Below are 14,022 nucleotides of genomic sequence, written 5' to 3'. Positions count from 1 at the left end.
ACTGACTCTACTCCAGCCACTTTAATAATGGGAATTGATGGGAAATGATGTAAATATATCACTAGCCACTTTAAACAATGCTACCTTATATAATGTTACTTACCCTACATTATTCATCTCATATGCATACGTATATACTGTACTCTATATCATCGACTGCATCCTTATGTAATACATGTATCACTAGCCACTTTAACTATGCCACTTTGTTTACATACTCATCTCATATGTTATACTGTACTCGATATCATCTACTGTATCTTGCCTATGCTGCTCTGTACCATCACTCAATCATATATCCTTATGTACATATTCCTTATCCCCTTACACTGTGTATAAGACAGTAGTTTTTCTGGAATTGTTAGTTAGATTACTTGTTCGTTATTACTGCATTGTCGGAACTAGAAGCACAAGCATTTCGCTACACTCGCATTAACATCTGCTAACCATGTGTATGTGACAAATTAAATTTGATTTGATTTGATTTGGTGGTTGGCAACCAACTTTAAAGTCCATTACCGCCACCAACTGGACTGGAGTGTGAACCAGAGACAGGGAATGTCAAAATCCTACCCATTATTCTCGTCTCCCTAAGAAATTAAATACATAATTAAATACTACATTCCCTGAAGATTTTCTCAGCAGTTCATTTTAGCTCGGTTCTTCAACAACATTACTCCATACATTTGATAACGATCTCTCCCTTTCTCTCCCACATTGCTTCCACTGTCTCCATCTCCTCCTGACAATGATCACATCTCCCAGTCTGATTTCCTACCAATTTCAATGTACTGTTGAGCCTTGTGTGTCCATGTCTCAGCCTTGTGATTACACTTTCCTCCCTTCTCTCTCGACCTGAGGACCTCCTTGCCCCCACTTTTCCTACAGTATTCAGTTGTCTTCCCTTTCCCTCCTTGTTCCACAACTCTTGCCATTTGTTTTTAACCACTGTTATGATCAACCCCTTGGCTTCTGCTTTACTGATTGACAATTCCATTTCAACATTAGGATGTTTGAGAGCCTGCTTGGCGATAACATCCACCTCCTCATTACCCTCTACTCCCACATGAGCTGATACCCAGAGGAAAATCACAAATCCCCCTATCTGTCTCACCCTATACAAGCACAGCAAAATCTCATGCAATACATCTTGTCTGCTCCGAGACACAAATTAATTTAAGGAGTCAGAGAAGATGACTACCCTGTCTGGCCTCACCTCCTTCAATCACTCTGCAGCCAAGAATGTGGCCAGGTACTCCATTGTGTAAACAGATAGAGTAAATTATACGTTGCCTTTTTTGTCCCTGCTACCTTAAACTCAGGAACACTAAACGCGGCACCTGTCCTCCCTGTTTTAGGGTCTTTAGATCCATCTGTGAATATATTCAAGAAAGCATTGTACTGTGTTCTTAATGTTCACTTGCAATATTAACTGGATGTACTTCTTCCTCACCAGCTCTTACCATCTCAAGCAACCCTAGGTCTATCATTGTCTGAGGGAGCAACCAAGGTGGTGTAGCAGGAAGAACCACAGAGGGGCTGAACTCCTTCCCAAACAGCCCTATTTCTCTCGTCCTGCCATTACCTATCCACCCAAAACTTTTTCAGGATTCAGATTTCGTTCATGTTCCCAGCACTCTAGGAGCTCTTTTTTTGTTGGATGTGTAACCCTATGTCTTTGAAGATTTACCCAATATGTCATGTTAGTTGTTGTCTTCTCAACTTTAATGGCTTCTCTCCCAACTCTATCTGCAGCGCTGCCACCGGGGAGGTCCTGACAGCTCCACAACATATTCTTGGGGCTTGAACCTGGATTAAATCTACTGTAGCTTTTTTCAAAGATGTCTGAGCTGCTGATCCATATGCTACACTTTCATAGTCCAGTGATGACCTTTACAGCACCATATATAGAATTTTAAACTCCATTCTATCTGCCCCCACCCACACCATTCCTGAAAGGCAACGCATCACATTCAATATTTCTTTCCTTTGACAACTACTCTGTTAATATGCTCCGCCCATGTGTTAAACCAGACCCCCAGGAACCTGAAAACTCCCACCCTCTCCAGATTCCTTCTATACATCTTCAGGCATATTTCCTTGCCAACCTTCCTCCTAGTAAAAAACACAGTCTGTGTTTTCTCAACGGAGAACTTGAAGCCCCACACGAGGGACCACTGCTCCACTTCACTGATCGCTTCTTGAACTCTCCCAGCTGTATGGGGAATATTTATTATTCTCTTTCACAGCGCCCCATCATCGGCAAACAATAACCTACCAATATGTGGTCTCACATGGGATAATACATTGTCAATCATAATGGAGAACAACAAAGAACTAATGACACTTCCCCGGGGGGTACCATTATCTACCTCACAACATTCTGACATAGAGCTCCCCACGCTTACTTGTATTAATCGCCCCAAAATAAAATTCTGTTCCTCCTACCCCCATGATATTCAGTTCGATAAGTAAGCCTTCTTCCATATAGTATCAAATGCCTTCTCTATAGTGGAGAAAATGTCTACCACCACCTCCTTATTTCCCTGTGCCTTCCATACGACTGACTCAAGGCCCAGTACAGGGTTCATTGTTCCCCTGCCTTTCCTGAACCCGCTTTGATCTGGTGACATTAGGCCTCTGCTCTCCAGGAAGCAAGTCAGCCTTTATGTTATCATCCTTTTCATAAGTTTACATACATGAGATGTCAGTTCTATCAGCCTATAGCCTGATGGAAGGATTAGTAGGGAATTTCCCTGGTTTCCATATTGGCACCACTACAGCCTGCTTCAAACTGTCAGGCAGTTTCCCTTCCTCCCACGCCTTATTGTAAAAGCGCAATACAACCTGTGAGGATGGAACCCCTTCTCTCAAAACCCCTAAAAGCACTAAAATCTCTCACACCCAAAAACATACCTGCTGGTGCTACTATCAAATTAATCCTCTAAGATTTCCGTTCCATCTGAGCAGTACAATTAGTAAACATAGCAATAAACGCCAAGAAACCAACCTTACTAAAACACAAACTATTCAGGTCACTTACTACTTAACTTAACTCACAGGGGACCCTCTCAGGCTCTCTCACCCTTTGCCCATCATCCCCTACTTTTCTTCCTGTTTCAGCATATGACACATTCTGCTCTGCTCAAACCCTGGCAACCTCAACCTGTCTCTGTTGCACCTGACACGTCTGATCCCCCAGCAACATGGACATCCCCACAATTATCACACAGCTTTTTCCAACAAAACTACACACTCCTTTGTCCCATGCCCTCCTGCACACTTCTAACGTCTCAGAATCTCCCACCTACACACTGCTGCAACATGACCATGCACTTGACACCTAGAACACCATAGTGGGTGGGCTTGGAATAAAAAATCTCTCACTGGATAACTGACATACTTTACATGACATTATCAGGCAAAAACTCTGCATAAAATTTTAAAAAGACAGACAGGGTTTCCTAAGTCTCGGGCTCGCCACCGGTCTGCTTCGCACCAAACAGCGAGATCCTCTTCAGTTGATACACCTCGAAACTCAACTCCACTCCAGTTATCAGTCCTTTCAGTGGCGCTCTGCTCCAGAGAGGAAAGCGAGACAGTCCCAAGGCATGTGACTCGGACAGACAGAAAATCAACACCAGTCCACTTCTGGATAGTTTGACTGCGTTAACAGTACCCGGCTCCACATATGTGTCTGCCAAAAGATGCCATTTGTCCAATAATCTTATACCCACAGGGCCAGAGTCCTCTGAGGCATTATCCTGTAAATTGGGGTGCAGCTCGGAAGTCTTCATCACACCTGAAAACACTGGTATCTTCATGCTCATTTTCGTCTGGTTCGATTTCTGAGCTTTCCCTAACCGATTCCATCTCAAGATTTCTAGGAAATGGAGCATGTAACCATCACTCCCGTATCTGATTCATACCTCAGATAGTATCTTTCTTACATACGGTATACCCCACACATTCAAAGTGTGCTTTTAGAAAAAGTACATTTTGACATTATTGGGAACCACCACAGTGACAAAACCATTTGTTAATTGAAAGTAGCAAAAAGGTACCTCTGACATAGATCACTTAAACTGGTACAACACTTCTACTCTTGGGTGGCCAAAAATAACTAACTGAAAACCACGGCCCAACTAAACCACGCCTCCAGTATAATTTCCCAGTGTGCCTTGCCTTTTCGAATGAATTGTAGAGTTACCACCCATGACTGTATTTGTTAGTGACAGAGACATGGTTGTTGAATTCATAAATGTTCAGTTCTGTGGCCTTCACCAAGTGAGTTCCTAGGCGTATGTTATCATTAAAATGAAACTCTTTATGACAATACATTACACATCTCAGAAGGCCTAATTTTACCCTAATACAGTGGCCTGAACCTCATGATTTACAGGTCACACCATGCCTGCAAGTGGTGTTGCAAAATTCCAGTAACTTTTCCCAAATTCCTAGAAATCCTGGTTGAAGGATTCTGGATTTCCTCCTTATTTTCCAAGCAGGCTTTCTGGAACACCTGGGAAAGTTACGTGAATTTTCAACTTTACCTGCAAAACACATTATGCTGGTTTATTCAACTTTACCTGCAAAACACATTATGCTGGCTTATTCAACTTTACCTGCAAAACACATTATGCTGGCTTGCAAAGTGATGTGTAATTCCTATCGGAATCCAGCCAGAGTTAAGCTATCCAACAGTTCACCCACAACCTGCATTTAGAATGACTGCCAGGGTTAGAAACATTGTGAGACTACATAAGCTATTTAAAAACTGGAACAGACATTTCATTGGTGCAAAAAAAATCGAACTAATTGATGTTATTTATCTTTGTGTAGCATACGATTGATCAATCAATGTACATGCAAAACAGATATTAAAAACTATTTTTTAAAGTCTACCTGCAGTAGAGCATGCTGGGAAATATGATTATGGTCCAAATTTAGAGTACCACCCCAGTGACAAAGCTGTTCAGTTTAGGTGGCAAAAATGTACCATTGTACCTTCAATACATTGCTTTTCTGATAAGCAAAAGGTACAGATCGGTACCATCAAGAGTTGTGGGTACACAAAATATGTTTGTACCTGTACATTGAAAGTATGATTTTACTTTTGTACTCAAAATATTGGGTACAAAAAGTACCATTATACTAGATTATCTGCACATGCACCCTAAAAGGTACCAAACGGTATGTGAGATCATGTACCTCTGAAGGCACATTGTGTATTTTGATATTTTTGTACCTTAGGGAACAATACCTCTTATTTCTGTGTGTGTAATGGACAGGTGATGGCGCTATTTTTCAAAAGAAAGTGTAGGGGCCACATGATTGTAGGCTTACAATTTTCTTTGTTGCAAGCAATAGGTTTTAAAATGTCATGTGATGGTTTAAATGTTCTAAATTATTAGGCTGTGGGCCTACGTGACTGCATTAGCCATGTGTGACACTGTAGTAACCATCATTTGCAATCATGTTTCCCAGGGGACCCTAATTAGCAGGGAGCATGTAAAAGATTTAAAGCACCCCAGTCCTGTTTGTACCTGGTTTCAGTTTGTACCTGAATGTCCTCTGCGTGTATTGGCTGTGTGGTGTTGCTGCAGCGGTCATTTGTTTGAGCCATGCGGTCTTCATAATTATTTTGGGGTATGGTTGAATGTTGGTTTATCTTTATCAGTCTTTGGTGATTTTAAGGTTGACAAAATCCAAGAGCTTATTGCTTTGAAAGGTTTGGAGAGACTGATGGCTGTGGGGCATTGCTAATCAGAGGAAAGAAGCAGTGAACCAACAGAAGAATACAGTGAGCAGATACACATGAAGACTTGACACAGGAAGTAGGAGGTGAACATCTTTTAATCTTTTTCTGTTGTCATAAGAGTGCGCCAATCAGGTTCCTGCAGTCTTGTCCCCACATACCGCTGCCCATCCATGTAACACAAACGCTACTAAAACAAGGTTGTTCCTTTTGAGATAGAATTTGTTGCACAAGTTATTATATATTCTTTATTGCAGAGTTCACTTGTAAAAGGCAAACATTTAAAACTCTAGAAATTACATGTTGACCTATAGTGGCTAGTAATAAATTGTGTTTTGTGTGCTTTGTTAAAGGGGATTCTGAGCTCCCTCGTCTAACTGGGATATGACAACATCCCCGTGTGTGTGTGTGATTGGTGTAGAATGCATGTGCCCTTATCAATAGATTTAATGTTGAAGTAAGGTTTGGGCACAAACATCAATTGAACGTCCATTTCACGTTGGTTCAAAGTCATTTTGTTGAAATGACATGGGAACAACGTTAATTCAACTATTGTGTGCTCAGTGGGAAGAGAGTAAAAAGAATGCATATTGTTATGATAGTCTCGGGTGTTCTGGGTTTTCCTATTGGTGTTTAGTTTCTCTGGCGTCAGTTGGCCTTATAGTGTGTCTGAGTCTGCTGTCTGTCGCGGTTTCTCTTCCTTGTTGCCCTTCTGCATCTTCTGTTGAGGAATCTACTCAAATTTGATATCCGTTCTAGATGGGGAGACATGGACAAACATCACATCAGCTATCTGACAAGGAATTGCTTGAATATGTGGTTGTTCTGTTCAATTGTTTATTTCTTTTGAGTCCACTATCAAACCGTGATCTCTTGTGCACTGTGCTGCAGTAGAATCTCTATCATCTTTAATTGGCATATTTATCCAAGTATGTGTTCATTTTGCAACACAATACTTTAGCATAGCAAGAGGATACATTGTGTCGACATTGTGCACTTTAACTTAAGAGCTAAGGCTGGTGTAATTCTATACCTTGATTGCATCTCCTATGGGCAACAACGCAAAACATTTATTTCCCATGCAACAGTTTCAACCCTTTCCCATTGTTGCCAAATATAGCTTTTGCATCCCTTGAAGAAGTGAACATCGAGCCTAAAACATGTTACATTGGGAGTGACCTCACCTGCACTACAGAGGCATTTACTCCACTGGGCTGTAGTTCAAGAAACGCACAAACACATAAGATCAGAATTCTTATGGAAACAATTGGAAAATATTGAATCATTGGAAAAAACTGAAATAGTCACGCATGCCAGAATATCGTCACACATGAATCAGCCATGTCACACTGATAAACCACATAGTAGAGTTGTACTTACACATCTGCGGGTTTGGGGGACATCAACACCAAGGGGACTTCTACTCCAACATCACTGTGGCGAAACAAACATTTACATTGTCAGTGGGCAACATAATCTGTCCAACAATGCCTCACTGACACACAGTATGTATATACACTGAAGAAAAATATCAAAGATTTTACTGACTTACAGTTCATGTAAGGAAATCAGTCAATTGAACAATAAATTAGGGCCTAATTCTAATCTATTGATTTCACATGTCTGGGAATAAAGATATCGATCAGTTGGTCACAGATACCTTAAGAAAAGGTAGGATACGGGCGTGGATCAGAAAACCAGCCAGTATCTGTTGTGACCACTATTTGCCTCATGCAGCGCGACACATTGTCACGCCTTGGTCATAGTGTTCTGTGTTTTCGTTATATATTTTGGTCAGGCCAGGGTGTGACATGGGTTTATGTGTTTGGTTTCGTATTGGGGTTTTATAGGATTTGGGATTGCTATGATTAGGGGTGTGTCTAGTTAGGCTTGGCTGCCTGAGGCGGTTCTCAATCTGGAGTCAGGTGATTCTCGTTGCCTCTGATTGGGAACCGTATTTAGGTAGCCTGAGTTTCGCTTTGTATTTCGTGGGTGATTGTTCCTGTCTCTGTGTAGTGTTCACCAGATAGGCTGTAATAAGTTTCACGTTCCGTTTGTTGTTTTTGTATTTATAAGTTATTTCATGTATCGCCGTTTTCTTCATTAAAGATCATGATTAACCACCACGCTGCATTTCGGTCCGACTCTCTTTCGACAAACGAAGAACACCGTTACACACATCTCCTTCACATAGAGTTGATCAGGCTGTTGATTGTGGCCTGTGGAATGTTGTCCTACTCTTCATCAATCGCTGTGCAAAGTTGCTGGATATTGGGGGACATAGGACATAGTGCCCTATGTCCTTACGACATAGGGCACTATCATGCGGTGATGGCGGCGGATGAATTCTAAGGCAATGGGCCTCAGGATCTCGTCACAGTATCTCCGTGCATTCAAATTACAATTGTGTTCATTGTCCGTAACTTATGCCTGCACATACCATAACCCCACCGCCACCATGGGGCACTTTGTTCACAACGTTGACATCAGCAAACCGCTCACCCATACAATGCCATACACGCCATCTGCCCGTTTACAGTGCCCGCCTCGGAGTCATCGGTGAAGAGCACACTTCATGGAAGCTGAGTATTTGCCCACCGAAGTCGGTTACAATGCCGAACTGCAGTCAAGTCAAGACCCTGGTGAGGACGACGAGCACGTAGAGGAGCTTCCCTGAGACTGTTTCTGACAGTTTGTGCAGAAATTCTTCGGTTGTGCAAACTCAGTTTCATCAGTTGTCCGGGTGATTAGTGTCAGACAATCCTGCAGGTGAAGAAATCAGATGGAGGTCCTGGGCTGGCATGATTACACATGGTCTGTGTTTGTTAAAGCCGGTTGGACGTACTGCCAAATTCTCTAAAACAACATTGGTAGAGAAATTACCTAAATTCTCTGGCGGACATTCCAACTGCACTCAACCTTGGAGACATCTGAGGCATTGTCTTGTGTAACAAAACTGCACATTTTAGTGGCCTTTTATTGTACACAGCACAACATGCACCTGTGTAATGATCATCCCGTTTAATCAGCGTCTTGATATGCCACACCTGTCAGGCTGATGGATTATCTTGGCAAAATGAGAAATGCTCACCTACAGGGATGTAAACAAATTTGTGCACAACATTTGATAGAAATACACTTTTTATGCATATGGTTCATTTCTGGGATCTTTTCTTTCAGCTCATGAAACGGGACCAACACTTTCCATGTTGCGTTTATATTTTTATTCTGTATATACATGTATGTCATATATCAACTCCAGTTCTTACCTGGCTGTTAGGCCTCCCAAGAGGCCTCCGCTGGAGACCAAGAGGTTCACCTTGATTTTGTAAGAGACCATGATTCCCTGCATTCCTTTATCCATGCCAGGACGGATGCTAGGAGAGGGGAGGACAGGACAAGGATGGGTTACCTCAGGCATTTCAATTCAGTAAATGTTTTTTTTATCATCATCTACAGAAGGAGAGGCAGGTGTGGTTGAGCTATGTCTTGGGGAACCCACTGACTCACATTGTGGTGGAAGCCAGGTTGGTATCCTCATCCTTTAGTCTGCCGTCCACGGCCAGACCACGCTTCTCTTTGTTGTTGGACAGCAGAGGGATCACCGTGAACGTCTTCTCCAGGGTGGATTCACCTTTTATTTCCTCCCTGCACAGGATGACCACACAAACAGGAAGTTGTGATCCACCAACAGTGAAAATACAAATATATTTTATTGTTGTTTGAGTTGAGTATTGGGGTAAGATAGACATAAGGCTTAGTAATTCTAGATTGCAGTAGTAACGGAATGAATGTGTTCTCGACTTACGCAAATTCCTCAGTAAGAACCGTCTTGGAATATTTATCAGACTGGTAAAGCAACACCTCTGTTGTCTGCTCAACTGGTCAGAAAGAGATGTTTCAGCCATAATCAAGATTTGAAACACATGTACAAACGCAATGAGAACTCGCGTCACAACCACTCACCTGTAATTTTGATTTTCTTCACCACTTTGGTGGTTTCATTGTTGATTTTGACATGAACAGGGATTGGGTCTCCATGGAAATAGAGCTGAAGGTCACCAAATGAAAGCAAACATGTTCAAATCAAAAGGTATCATACAGAATGACCCATCAATAGAAAACTAGCACAGTAATCAATGTTCTCCTAGGCTTACAGAATAAACGTCTACAGGCCTACCTCCTTCTCTATGGAGGCCTCAAGGTGGACTGGCTTGTCAGACATCATGAAGTTCTTGCTGATGTCAGCCTTTGGTCCAGCACCCACTTTGCCTGGGGCAAACTGGATCTTACGAATGATCAGACGGCAAGTGTCCCTGGCAGGAGAGAGGAAGAGAGGGAGAGAAAACCATCAGAATACACAATAATCTGATTCCTAGCCACAGCAAATGGCATGTACTGTACAGTTGTGTGAAATTGGTAGCATTCCACTAATACATACTTCTTGCTAATTTTCTCATCAGGGTCATCTGCCTCCTTGGCGATGTATGCTTTCACCTCATAGTCAACACCACAAGACTGCAGGGGTAGAAAACATTTGCCTTTAATGAAAGGTTTAAAACGAGAGATTGAAAGAGCGAGAGAAAGAGAGAAACTAACATACCTTGCCAGCATCCTCTGGTGCGGGCTGAAGGCCGACTGAGCATGGCAGGTTGGTATCAATCTGAAATGGACAGGAAGGAAGAGGTGATGAGATGTGAATATATACAAACCAACAGTCTAGTATGTGCATTCCCTGAATGGGAATGTCCATGGTGACAACTTCTCTGATGTGGTTTCCAACACCGTCTAAGAGAGTGGACTGTAATCACATGTTGTGTGGCTGAACAGTGAGCTCTGCACTGACATATTGTGGGATGCCATGTGAAGGATGAGATGGAAGGCAACACAGTGAGACTCACAGTGAAAGTGAAGGGATGGCCTTGGTCCCCACATTTCTTCAGGAGGGCCTCCTGCATGGGGGTGTTGGCTGGATTGGTGCCAACAACAGGGTAGATCTGAATCCTTTTAACCCAGATGTCTTTTCTGAATGACAGCCCGATCACATCCAGGTCGTCACTACCATAACGGAAGGCGCATGCCAGATACACCCATACTGCAGAAAGATAGGGCTTCGATATTAAGACTGAACCTCGATTGGTTGAATGTGACTTCATGCATGTTTTCAGGGTTCAATAGATACAGTGAAATCAACTGAATGTTACCTTTCCTGCCTTCAAGTTCAGCGGGGTCCACCTTGATCACCCCATCTGCAAGAGAAGATGTAGATATAACACACACACACTCACATGTGCACTACTCTGTAAGGAGCAGTAACGCCTAAAGATATTCAGAAAACTTTATAACACACCGACGATGTCAACACTCTCCACATGGTCCACAAAGTCTCTCTTCCCCAGGTAGAGAGCAATCTAGGAAAAAGGGAAAAGGAAAGCGAGAGGTTACTTCCTGCCTGACATCAACACCATATAGATAGGCCTAATCTAAGTTATCTTGATAGAGCCAGAAGAACCGCAGTGCTGTATACATATAGGTTGGCTCTGTTGAAGAAAGCCTATGGATTCCTGCTCTGTTATGTGATAAGTCATCAGCATCAGAGCAGGCCCTGACCAGTGTGTCCCTCAGTGATGATGTCAAAGTGGGTTCTTACTGATTCGTTGCCGCTGGTCTTCTTGTAGACTCTACAGAGGGAGGGTGATAGGAAGAGTCAGGAGTTTAGATTCTAGATTGGATTCAACAAATCTGTGTCATAGTCGGACATCCCAGTATGTTGCTTGATTTATATTGACCTACCTTAACTGACCTGTTGTCAGCTCCAGTTAAAGGATGAGGCCTATACTCCCCCCCCCCCTCCTCCTCCCACTGAGGCTCTGGATGGATTAGGACCCAGGGTGGCATGGTGGCCGCTGGCATTACTGGTACAACCACCTAACTTTACATAATACTTATGCAACCATAGATCTGTCTGAAGGGGAACCTGACCTACACTTTGCTTTGATCTGGTTACAACAGAAACACTACTGAGGAGTTACAATTACTTGGTTTGCATATTCATTTTCTCATATATGTTGTTTTTTCCAACGATATCTCATAATGTCTCCCGAGTAGCGCAACGGTCTATGGCACTGCATCTCAGTGCAAGAGGCGTCACTACAGTCCCTGGTTTGAATCCAGGCTAAATCACATCCGGATGTGATTGGGAGTTCCATAGGGCGGTGCACAATTGGCCCAGTGTCGTTTGGCCGGGGTAGGCCGTCATTGTAAATAAGAATTTGTTCTTAAATGATTTTTTGATATAAATAATAGAATCCTATCTGTTCCTTTTCTCCTATTTTTATATCAGTTTAAACATCAATATAGTGTGCATCGCTTGCCTATTTACTTGCGTCTTTCCTTGCGTATGCTAGGCTCTGGGCTGTTAATTCTAAACTGCTCTATTCCGGATCTAATCCAGAGATGATCCATCCTAATCAGGATTTATCTGGATCCTCTTAACATAAAGCCCCAGAGGTGTCACACGGCCCTGATAGCCTTAGGCAATGTGCTATAGGTTAGGTGTCAGGGAGAGTTGGGATGTGCAAAAAAACTCATTTCCAATTTGCACATCCGTATTAATACACACTTGTACATGTGTGAAATAGGACAAATATAAGCAGCCACCTAATTATTATTATTATAAATTAGCCATCATTGTTAGTTGATGGGTAAATTTAAAAGATACTCACTTTGCCATGTCTGTGGTGAATTGGATGAGGTTGTCTGTAGAGGTAGAAAAGAATGGTTAATAAGACAATAAGGGACAGCATTACAATACAATAACAAGTACAGTACAGCTCAACACAACAGAAAAGGCACTGTAACATTTTCCTAAATGAGATCGCAAGGAAGTTATATGGTGAAGCTTTATAACTTAGTCTTTAATTTGTCTAAACCAGTGTAGCTAATCACTAGGAGGGGAGATTAACATAACGATCCACTGGTCCCCTAATCTGAGTTGAGGTCAGATTAATCCCCCAAATGGCTGTCGTAACAAATTCAAGTCAACTTCAGAGAAACACTGTTCAAGATGCTAACCCTCCCGGGTTGTCTGAAGTTCTCCATAAGTGGCCTTAACCTATCAGCAAGTATTAAAGCTGTTCAAATCTGAGCTGGTCCGATTTAACTCTGTACACTGTCTAAACCTGTCCGAGGCTGCCAATGTAAACATACTACAATGATTGCCAATACAGGTGATGGATGAATATATTTCAAATGGGCACATCACATGCCCTGTCCATTCAAAGGTGGTAGAAGTTGGTCAAATCCTTCCTAGTCTACAATAAATAAAACATTATACTCTGTGCCTAGTGTCAGTTCTAAAAACATGACATAGATACAGTATATCTGCAATGAAAAATTGAGCCAAAATGTTCATTCCATCCCAAGACAATAAGGCAAGGTGAGCAATTCCATCCCTAGGCAGCAACAGAGTATAGGTTATTGTTCTAGTGCATCCCTAACCTGAGCACGATTAGAGCTAAAGCTTGCTCAAACTGAAAACTATTTTCCATCCTTGCAGTGAAGGCTACACTGCACACCCATCTATATATTCTAGTCAGTCATTCCTAAAATCAGCATTATAGTTATCACTTACGATACAGGTTAAATGCAGATACAGTTCTCTGAGATGTATACAAGATATGGTGTCATGCACGATATAATCCTCCATGCATGATGTCATCTTTCCCCAGTAGGCTATGCTGTGGATGTAAAGCAGGGTCAGCCGGGGCTTGCAGTGTACTCACCTCCTCAGTGTCCTGACTGTGTCTTTTGTCTGAGCGTTTGTGAGCGTCCTTCACCTCCCGTCCTCCGGTCTTATAACTCGACCTCTCAACCTCGCAACCCTCCCCTCAGCTTCCCCGGCACGTTATAGGACACTACATTTAGGCCCAATCCTATTAATTAATTAGCTGGCTGCTGTTTTGGAGAGACAACAGGGTTAAAAATAAGCAGAGTAGGTGACTTAAAGGGATCAGCTCCTGAGTAATGTGTTGTTGAATGAGTGGGTGTGAAGAGTAGAGGGCATTTGGTTGGATTACAGGAAATGTATTGTAACAAGGGTCTTGCCCTTTGTCAGTCTACATCTTTGTGGGAGAGTTATGCTGTCTGGGTCCACTTTGGACTTGTATTCTCTGTGGTGCTTTGGCTTGCACGATGAGTCAGAAGAGAAGCATACAAATACCATTGGCGATGCCACCGCCCAAAAGGGTACCAGCCTTTCTCCC

The 14,022-nt window shown here is 42.5% G+C and overlaps 1 protein-coding gene across 2 annotated transcripts; it reads right to left on the bottom strand.

Moving 5' to 3' along the window:
* Positions 1-5,838: 5,838 nt before the first annotated feature.
* LOC109910149 (arrestin-C-like) lies at positions 5,839-13,649 on the bottom strand. 2 transcript variants are annotated; one of them, XM_031797768.1, is made up of 16 exons: positions 13,543-13,649; positions 12,484-12,517; positions 11,409-11,439; positions 11,109-11,169; positions 10,963-11,007; positions 10,660-10,853; positions 10,362-10,421; positions 10,200-10,276; positions 9,939-10,074; positions 9,725-9,809; positions 9,567-9,639; positions 9,269-9,406; positions 9,028-9,135; positions 7,139-7,192; positions 6,943-6,972; positions 5,944-6,513 (listed from the first exon to the last, which is right to left on the bottom strand). In XM_031797768.1, the coding sequence occupies exons 2-15, from the start codon at positions 12,489-12,491 to the stop codon at positions 6,960-6,962; spliced, it is 1,083 nt and encodes a 360-aa protein (XP_031653628.1). In that variant the 5' UTR covers positions 12,492-12,517; positions 13,543-13,649; the 3' UTR covers positions 5,944-6,513; positions 6,943-6,959. The 2 variants fall into 2 exon arrangements, with proteins under 2 accessions (XP_031653627.1, XP_031653628.1); XM_031797767.1 differs by lacking the exon at positions 6,943-6,972 and having other exon boundaries at positions 5,839-6,513; positions 13,543-13,647.
* Between the last annotated feature and the right edge of the window lie 373 nt (positions 13,650-14,022).

The sequence above is a fragment of the Oncorhynchus kisutch genome, linkage group LG19 (genome assembly GCF_002021735.2).
Source record: "Oncorhynchus kisutch isolate 150728-3 linkage group LG19, Okis_V2, whole genome shotgun sequence".
Lineage (NCBI taxonomy): Eukaryota > Metazoa > Chordata > Actinopteri > Salmoniformes > Salmonidae > Oncorhynchus > Oncorhynchus kisutch.
The sequence above is the reverse complement of the archived record's forward strand: the minus strand, read 5'-3'. Positions and strand labels throughout refer to the sequence as shown.